This window comes from Penaeus vannamei, chromosome 17, assembly GCF_042767895.1.
Source record: "Penaeus vannamei isolate JL-2024 chromosome 17, ASM4276789v1, whole genome shotgun sequence".
In the NCBI taxonomy this organism is placed as follows: Eukaryota; Metazoa; Arthropoda; class Malacostraca; order Decapoda; family Penaeidae; genus Penaeus; species Penaeus vannamei.
Window position 1 is genome coordinate 29,850,410 of NC_091565.1, and position 10,000 is coordinate 29,860,409.

The 10,000-nt window shown below is 38.9% G+C and overlaps 1 protein-coding gene across 7 annotated transcripts in view; it reads right to left on the minus strand.

The window, feature by feature from the left end:
- LOC113812358 (sodium-independent sulfate anion transporter) overlaps positions 1-10,000 on the minus strand; it is an 89,631-nt gene that overhangs the window by 17,169 nt on the left and 62,462 nt on the right. For 4 of the 7 annotated variants that reach the window (XM_070132178.1, XM_070132183.1, XM_070132182.1 and 1 more), the window contains exons 4-11: positions 9,967-10,000; positions 9,473-9,693; positions 8,178-8,343; positions 7,720-7,913; positions 6,118-6,296; positions 3,975-4,221; positions 2,087-2,260; positions 1,053-1,203 (exon numbers count right to left, since the gene is read on the minus strand). The exon at positions 9,967-10,000 is cut by the window's right edge and continues 162 nt beyond it. In XM_070132178.1, coding sequence (XP_069988279.1) covers positions 1,053-1,203; positions 2,087-2,260; positions 3,975-4,221; positions 6,118-6,296; positions 7,720-7,913; positions 8,178-8,343; positions 9,473-9,693; positions 9,967-10,000 — 1,366 coding nt within the window. Of the gene's footprint in view, positions 1-1,028; positions 1,204-2,086; positions 2,261-3,974; positions 4,222-6,117; positions 6,297-7,719; positions 7,914-8,177; positions 8,344-9,472; positions 9,694-9,966 lie in introns of all 7 variants that reach the window. The other 3 variants (XM_070132177.1, XM_070132180.1, XM_070132179.1) reach the window with 1 other exon arrangement.

Here is a 10,000-nt window from a genome sequence, read left to right on the forward strand (position 1 = left end):
TATAGGCAAACTACTTGTACAAACATTTAAATTAAGAAAATATTAAGATTTATTCTATGAAAGATACACTTTATACAGAAATCCCCAAAACACGATAATATAAACATATGAAGAAATTCCAAAGAATAAGAAGAACACCACAGGAATTTGACACAATTGCACAAATTACATAAACTAGGCCATATCTTCTTATTTATTATGGTTTTAAGTGTTCTCTCAATGTAATGGACAGCACAGAAGCACGGTAGAATCAACTGCATTTTACTTAAGTGAGACGAAACAGATAAGACACATTTCTTGGTTCCATGTAGATTCTTGCATTCATTTTATTTCATAAAAATCTACATTAATTCACAATAACCATGGTGTTAAAGATTATAAGCACGTGTTTGAACTTTTTTATTTCTAAAGTGAATCTATATCAAAATGTAATATAGAATATCTAATTGTGACACCAAACAATTGATACAGCACACAGGCACACAGAGACAGACAAACTCCTTCTGACAAGCCCATAGCATTAGGTATATCCTGGTATGGTGCCATCAGTGACCAAGAGCAGTGCAGCCATGGCATGATAACATCCCACCCGCATTTCATGAGTTGAATATTGTTATATAATTTATAAATTATAATGATAGCTGTAATCATTAGAACTATGTCAATTTAAGCAAGGACAGTTAAAGCTTATAAATAAGCATAAAATATAAAAATATGTAGCAACAGGTGTGTGTATGTGTATTTTTGAACATTTAAGAGTATATCCACATTATATATTTTTTTTATTCTTAATCTAATCTTTTGTAAGCAAAATATTTAATAAGTTTAAATATAACATACAATAAAATACAGTTTAATAAGCAGAGGCTACATGTGTACATTCAAAATTCATAAATACTTGACAAGAATCAGATGACACAGAAAAAAATACAGTACAAACACAGAAATAGCAAGAGAAAAGATGTCATAAAATATATAATCTATGTATCAAGATCTCTTTATGATAGAATTTATGTACTATGACCTACTTGCTAAGCTCTTTTTAAACGCACTTTTTAAAGAGTTGTGTAGCTCGAACTGTGATGCGACGATGTTGAGACTATCACAGATTGACCTGAGCCCCCGCTCAACACCTGGCGTGACGTTGATGAATATCAGGTCCTGGTGACGCTTTTCATAGTCCATGCAAAGACCCTTGATTCCCTAGAATATAAGTAAGAAGATTTATCATAATGGTCAGAAATGTAAATCTATCTAAACTGCATTTAGCTTATTTAGTAGTATTCTGGTTCTGTTATATATATCTGATAAATCATAAGTATTCTTAAAACTGTCATACTGGTTTAAGGCACAGATTGTTTTTATCATGTTTGAAAACACACTGCAGAATTATGATAATGGCACAAGTTTACACTCCAATGCTTTTCAAGTTAAATCTCTTACAAACAATAACATTCCACTCTTTGACAATGACATTTTTATAGTGACAGCAATACCTTCAACTCTGATTTCATCATCTTTTTCAAGCTCTAACCTACTGGCATAGTCAAAAGGTCTGCCTAATACCACGGCTGGAAAGCTCTATAAGTAGAAGTATCTAATTAAAGCATTATCATAAATACCTTTCCCTGACAGAGGAACTATTCCCAGAATGCATTAAAAGGTATACACAAGTATCCTATGTGTGATCACATAAATGAACTGGAATTACCACATACAAATGCAGGGACATATTCTTTCATAATGAGACAGGTAAATAGGTGTATGTGTGTACAAATACTTGAACAAAGATGCTCACATGCACATGTTCACACGCAAACATGAGTTTTCTCTTTAACATACACAAGAACACACAATCTTTCACATGCACAAACAGACAGACACACAGACACACAGACACACAGACACACACACAAATAATGATATATAAACACTTATACTACATACTCTAAAATCCTGCTAGAAAGTGCTAAAGAAAACTAAGGTTATATATCCTTGCAAGAAAATTATTTCTTGCTCAGGTCCATACCTACAATTATGCATTCCCATTTATTTAAATCTTTAAATATCTTTCACAATTATTTACCTTGGCAGCAGTAAAATCAACCCCAACAAAATGTTTGCAGTCCACGACAACTGTCAGGTTTCCATTGGCCATTCCTCGGCCTGCCTTGCTTACAACTGATCTTACATGGTCAATCGATGGGAAGAAAAGACCACTACGTGGCTCCACCAAAATATACGCAGGTTCATCTCCATCCTAGGAAGGGGGAAGCATCCAATGTAAATTCATAATAATTACAATATAATAAACATCACTTGTAAAAAATGCAGCTGCTTCTCCTGGTTATATTATCAAGAACATTGTCGGATTTTATTGAAAAAGACTGTTATAGATATCAAAACAAAACACTCAGAACAATTTTGTAATGGCATCATATTTCTTCAACTATATAATTATATTTGCTGTGTGAGACTTTGCTTCTTCCACTACTACTAATCTGCACTGCACGGGATAGCACTGGCAAAAAAAGAAAGAAAGAAAAAAATAGCAAAGAAACATTGCTGCTCAAACATCCACTGGGTTACATGCCATGCAAATTTGCACACACTTGTTAATGTATTCTCCTGTGAAATCAACACAAATGGTGAATCATAAGCAAGCTTTGATTCATGGGTAAAAAAGAAGGAACAAATGAATCCAAATTTTCCTGATACATTTTTCTTTGTGTTTGTTTTTTTCATTTTGTATTAAACATTAAACTAATTAAATTACTACTGGACAGTGCTATCTAATGATTTCCAGAATTTTATACTTCTAAAAAATAAAAAAAAATACTAACACCTCTTATACACTATTGCCAACTATTGAAACAGAAAAGAAAACTACTTTTGAATATCAAACTGCAATGTCACATTTGGCTGCCTCATTTCAATGTTAATGTGCCTTATTGTGCATCACAAATATGAATGAAAATAATAACTGAGTATTGGGAGAGCACTGTCAATGAAATGAGCTTTTATAAAATTCAAGGAATCTTTGGTAAGACCAGAGTATAAAAAACAGATAAAGCAAAGCTTATGACAGAATTTCTATATTCTCTCTTCATGTAAAAGCTAGACAGAAAAGGCACAATGCTCTAGCCTTCACACAAAAGCTTCAGCCATAAAATGTATATGATCAATATCATCACTCATTGCTATATTTTTCCCTTTGCAACAAAACCCTTTCTGAAATCTTCTACAACACTCACCTTTCTTTCTTTCTTGAATTAATCGATCTTAAAGGCTCATATCCTTTAATCTTTGCTTTGGTCTGGGTTCAACATTCACTGCAATAGTGAACCTATGTAGCTGCATATCGTATGCTAACCTGAATATATACCTATGTATTGTATTATATATAATTTTGGTCATCAATTGCTGATGTTCAAGAAAATGAGGATAACTATGTAAACTCAAATGAAGTTAATGCAGACAAAATGTGAGCAAGCTTCCTTTATCAAGTTGGTACCAAGATGAGATGTGTGACTGTTAATTCCTATAACATCTGTTAACCTTAGAATGGCTAAAAAGTAATAAATTCTATATTAAATTTGTTTTTTATTCTAATTCAATTCTAATTAATTAATATAAGCTTCTAATATTACCATAAAAATTAAAAGTTTAATCTGGTATCCAGATTAACATACCCTTATTACAGACAGCACCTATTGTCTGATTTCTACATCATAAACAGCATATATCCAAAGATACTTTTTGTGGCTAGTAGTTCTCTTATCATATATTACACCTAGGGTAAAAATTATCAACTGCAAATAAAACTTGAAGTATCACAGGCAGCATAATCAGCAATGTCCTCTTGTTAATTGTTCTTTACAAAAAGAAAGAAAAGAACTCTAGTGAGTAAATTACAACAAAGAAATAAATGGAAAAAAAATACTTGTTATAAATATAACGTAAAATATAATTACCTGTCTCATCACGGCTGTCACCCCAACCTTGGGTCGAGCAGTACCATACAAGAGAATGGCCAGGTTAATGCCAACCCCAACCAAGATACCATACTCAAGCTTCCAGAACAAACATGTGAGGAAGGAACCCCAGAGAGGTAGCTGGTCCAACTTCCTTGCTCTCCAGATTGGGAGGACCATCTCGTATTCCACCATGAATATCACTGCGCAGATGATCATAGCTGACAATGTGGCCTTAGGAATGTATCTGTGAAAAGAAGCTTACTCTCAGCACTATGTAGAAAACCTAGAGAAAGGCAGATATATAAATATTTGCATGCTGGTACCACCCACTGATCCAGAAAAAATCAAGAGAGATTCAGCACTTCGGGCACATAGTCCAAACTGAATACCACTATACTACATATTTTGCAATATATATGATTAAAACAGTAAGACTTGCATCACCTGCTGTTAATATATTTTCTATAATCCTGCATTCTAGATTCAGTTTATAATATCAGTATATTATTTCTCATAATACTGTTACTTCACTTACATCAGTTATAATCATCATAATTATGCAAGTCCTGCTCCCACCCCTGTTATAATTGGACACTCATTCTTCAATCTGTCTAGTCTATATGTCTTCAATTACTTGTTTGTGTGTGTGCATGTGTGCGTGCGTGTGCAAGTGTGCATGTGTGTGTATGTGTGTGTATGTGTGCGTGTGTGTGCATGTGTGTGCATGTATGCGTGTGCGTGTGTGTGTATTTGTGTGTGTGTATTTGTGTGTGGGTATTTGCGTGTGTGTGTTTGTGTGTGTGTATTTGTGTGTGTGTATTTATATGTGTGTATTTATGTGTGTATGGGTGTATTTATGTGTGTGTGGGTGTATTTATGTGTGTGTGGGTGTATTTATGTGTGTGTGGGTGTATTTATGTGTGTGTGGGCATATTTATGTGTGTGTGGATGTATTTATGTGTGTGTATTTGTGTGTGTGTATGCATATTTATGTGTATATGTATGTATGTATGTGTGTGTGTGTGTGTGTGTATGTGTGTAAGCGTGTGTATAGGCGTGTGTATAAGCGTGTGTGTAAGCGTGTGTGTAAGCGTGTGTGTAAGCATGTGTGTAAGCGTATGCGTAAGCGTGTGTGAAAGCGTATGCGTAAGCAAGTGTGAAAGCATGTGTGTAAGCATGTGTAAAAGCGTGTGTGTATGCGTGTGTGTATGTGTCTGTATGTATGTGGCTGTATGTATGTGGCTGTATGTATGTGGCTGTATGTATGTGTCTGTATGTATGTGTCTGTGTGTGTGTGCGTGTGTGTATTTATGCGTGTGTGTATTTATGCGTGTGTGTATTTATGCGTGTGTGTATCTATGCGTGTGTGTAAGTGTGTGTGTAAGTGTGTGTGTAAGCGCGTGTGTAAGCGTGTGTGAAAGCGTGTGTGTATGTGTGTGTACATGTGTGTTTGTGTGTATTTGTGTCTGTGTGTGTAACCCAGCTATATCTATATCAAGTTACTATATGATACATATATATATATATATATATATATATATATATATATATATATATATATATATATATATATATATGTATATATATATAATTTATATTATATATATATATATAATTTATATTATATATATATATATATATATATATATATATATATATATATATATATATATATATATATATATGTATCATATAGTAATTAGATATAGATATATCTGGCTTAAAGTGTGTATCTATGTGTGTGTGTGTGTTTATGTGTGTGTGTGTGTGTGTATTTATGTGTGTGTGTGTATCTAATTAGATATCTAATTAGATATAGATATATCTTGCTTAAAGTGTGTATTTATGTGTGTGTATTTATGTGTGTGTGTGTGCATTTACGTGTGTGTGTATTTGTGTGTGTGTGCGTAAGCGTGTGTGTATTTATGTGTGAGTGTAAGCGTGTGTGTAAGCGTGTGAGTAAGCGTGTGTATAAGCGTGTGTATAAGCGTGTGTATAAGCGTGTGTGTATGCGTGTGTGAAAGTGTGTGTGTGTGCGTGCGTGTATGCGTATGTGTATGCGTGCGTGTATGCGTGCGTGTATGCGTATGTGTGTATGCGTGTGCATGTGCGTGTGTTAATCAGGGGAGACTCTCCTGACCTGAAGTAAGGCGTCAGAAAGGCCAACGCCAGCATCACCAGCAGTCCGGTCACCACGCCCCCCGCCGGCGTCCTGACCCCGCTCGTGGCATTGACGGCCGTTCGAGAGAAAGATCCAGTGACGGGCATCGATTGCACAAATGACCCCAAAATATTGCAGAAACCAAGGGCGATCATTTCCTGCAAATCATAATTTTGCATGAGTGACTAGAGCTAGAAAGACTGGTTGATACACCAGTACATACCAGAAAACAAATGAGTTTGGTGTTCTAATCATTAGTTTAATGCGTATACATAGCATCAAGTTCTAAGGACTGGCAAAATCACATATATTCAGTCTTTTGTTATTTGAAATGCAAATATTCACATCACATTTTACCAGCCAATCTATGCATCATATCAAACTTTCTCCTAGGACACTTTTCCACGATGACCTATCGGAGTAACTAACAAATCCGTCCTGGAATACTTCTCGAAGCTGACGGACCTAAGTAACTAGGAAATCGAACATATCTGCCTTTCGCAAAGAAACACGATTTTCTTAATACTGTGGCGGAGCCATGGGTGGGGGAATGGGGGGTCCGGACCCCCTCATTTTCTAATGTGCATTCACTCACTTGTGATAAAAGTTTTACAATTTAATTTGAAACTTTCTGCATTTTAGTACCAAATGTTTTTAAACATCTTAAAAAATTTCTGGGATAAGAAGTAAGAAATAAATTGAGAGGCATCAGAATTAAAAGGGGGATTTTTTCGAATAGAAATGAGAAATTTAAAAAATTAGTGCTGATTTTCTGAAAAATAAAACTTGTAGGAAAGGGCGTTGGTACGTTTCCGCAAGGAAGATGGGCGGGCCCCATATAACGCTGAGCCTTCAGCGTAACGTTGAGACTACATTGGCCTCCCACCTTCATGAGGCTGGCTCCGCCGTTGTTTACACAGATGCACTGGCGGGCATATCATGCCTGTCGGTAATTTTACAGAATACCTTCGCATAAACGATCGCGACGATTTTGGTATCGGTGGATTCCACTTTTCCCTACAATACATACATATCGAAGTTATGCCGCGGAAACCTTCCTTAGCGACGATAGCAAGGGAGGACACACGACTCCCCTTCCGTGGGAGCTCCTGCCCCTCAGCCCCCGCAAAGGAAGGCGAAGGATGCTCCACGTGCCCACGGCAGGAGAGAGCTTCCGATGCCGAGTCTGTCCGACGCTCTCTCTCGCCATGTAAACGCAGTCTGTTTCCCTTGGCGGGGTTGGAGGGGCGACGCTCCCTATGGGGGGTCGCAGGGGGGACAGCTCCCTTCGTTAGATAATATAGTGACTGTGTATATGATTTATATTTCAACCCGCAATCCCCCTGTTACCTTTCATGGCCTACCAGGCTGTCGGGGCCAAGAATGTGGTGGTGGTGGTGGTGGTGGTGATGGTGGGGGGGGGGGGGTCCGGGCATAATTCCTATTTATATGCACACTAGCGGGTGAGACCAATCAATCGATACCAAAGTCTTCGCGATCAGTTATGCAAAGGTATACTGTGAAACTGCCTATCTACGGTGACCTACTAGCAAAGGAACAGTTTCTTGTAGCGTCACCTACTTGAGTAGCATCAATGGTTTTTCCTCCGGCGAATGCACTGGCAATGGCAATGCTTTCCAGGATAGAAATGAGAGGAATGATGGCGACCCCCGAGCCGACGGACGTCATCATGTCGCCGAACGAGTAGGTGACGTTGTTCACTTCGGTAGAAAAGGGAGGAAGCTGGAAGCTTGGCATGCCCCCGTCCACCCTTTCTGGAAGCGATGGGACGGACAGAGTAGTCACCTTGCAAGGCGGGAGAGTTTAGTTTGGGAGTTCGTGCGCGCATGTATGTGTACGTGAGTGCATGCGTGCGTGCACGCGCGTGTGGGACGTGCGTGTGATGGTATGGTGTATGTGTGTGCACGAGGGCTGTGAAAGGTATTCTGGGAACCGCAATGATCGCGCAGTCCTTACATATCAGAATAATAAATCCACTAATACTCATACAGTTAATGATAAAAACAAGAAAAAATTACTTGTCAGCTGGAACGTGTTTTCTGGAGCAACAAATGCAATGATGCCAGCGACGATGACGACAATGGCGTTTCTTCCCACAGACGATAGGAATATGATCTTCTTAAATACTTTTTTCCCCGTGGAATCTGCTGCATTTGGCTTCACAGCTTTTAAGTCCTTTAATTTCTGAAATAAGTTTGGAAAATAATTATCTTCATTATCTTTGGCTGTGGATTATCATATATATTTCTTCTTGTTATTATTCCCACCAAGAGAATTGAAAGTTATGTCCTCATCATTGCAAACTCTCTCTCCCCCTTTCTCTCTCTCTCTCTCTCTCTCTCTCTCTCTCTCTCTCTCTCTCTCTCTCTCTCTCTCTCTCTCTCTCTCTCTCTCTCTCTCTCTCTCTCTCTCTCTCTCTCGCTTGCTTGCTTGCTCACTCTCACTCTCTCTCTACCTTTCTCCCTCACTCTCTCTTTCTTTCTCCCTCTCACTCTCTCTTTCTACCTCTCTCTCTCTTTCTTTCTCCCTCTCACTCTCTCTTTCTACCTCTCTCTCTCTCTCTTTCTACCTCTCACTCTCTCTCTTTCTACCTTTCACTCTCCCTCTCTCTTTCTACCTCTCACTCTCTCTTTTTCTTCCTCTCACTCTCTCTCTTTCTCCCTCTCACTCTCTCTTTCCCTTTCACTCTCTCTCTTTCTCCCTCTCACTCTCTCTCTCTTTCTCCCTCTCACTCTCTCTCTTTCTCCCTCTCACTCTTTCTCTTTCTCTCTCTCACTCTCTCTTTCTCCCTCTCACTCTCTCTCTCTCTCCCTTTCACTCTCTCTCTCTCTTTCTCCCTCTCACTCTCTCTCTCTTTCTCCCTCTCACTCTCTTTCTCCCTCTCACTCTCTCTCTTTCTCCCTTCCTCCCTCCCTTTCTCTCTTTCTCGCTCTCTCCCCTTCTCTTTCTCCCTCTCTCTCTTTCTCACTCACTCTTCCCCCCTTCTCTCTCTCTCCCTTCCTCTGTCTCTCACTTCCCCTCTCTCTCTCTCTTCCTTGCTCTTTCTCTTTCTCCATTCTTCTTTCTCTCTCTCTCTCTCCTTTCCTCTACTCTCTCTCTTTCTCTCCCTTCATCTCTCTCTCTCCCTTCTTCTTCTTCTCCTCTCTCTCCCTCTTCTTTTTTTCTGGATCCCTGTCCGTATGACGTTTTCTCTTTCTTTTTCTCCCCCTCACCTTCTGCCTCTTTCTCCTTCTATTTCTTTCTCACCATATCTTTCTCCTTTTCCCTCTTTCATTCCCGTCCTTGATCCTTTCCCCCTCTCTCCTTAACTAACCCTCATGAGCAGCAGGCAGATCATACAGCATATCCCCAACGTGAGGTCCTGCCACTTGGTCTCCGCAATATGACTAAACAGCTTTTCGCATGTCTCCAAAAATCCTTCAGAGTTGTAGGATAGGCCGAAGAGTCCTTTAAGCTGCGATGAGGCTATGGTAATGGCAGCCGCTGAGGTGAAGCCGCATATCACTGGCTTCGATATGAACGTTATGAGGAATCCTGCGGGAGAACGAAAATCTGGGGTGAAGGCTTGTGTGTTTTCTCAAAGGGGGAGTCGGGTCTGGCTGTGTGATTCACGGGACTCGGGGAAAAGGGTAAGGGTAAAGAGTATAGAAAGGAAATCAGAAAGTAAGAAAAGATAATTATGAATGCCACACGAGCATAAAATAATATAAATATTTGGTATGCGAACTGACACAGACACACACAGGCGCATTGACAAATTAACATGCACGCGCACACAGACCGTGAGCACCCCGCGAAGGGCCTTACCCAAGTTGCAAATGCCTGAGGCGAGGATGATGAT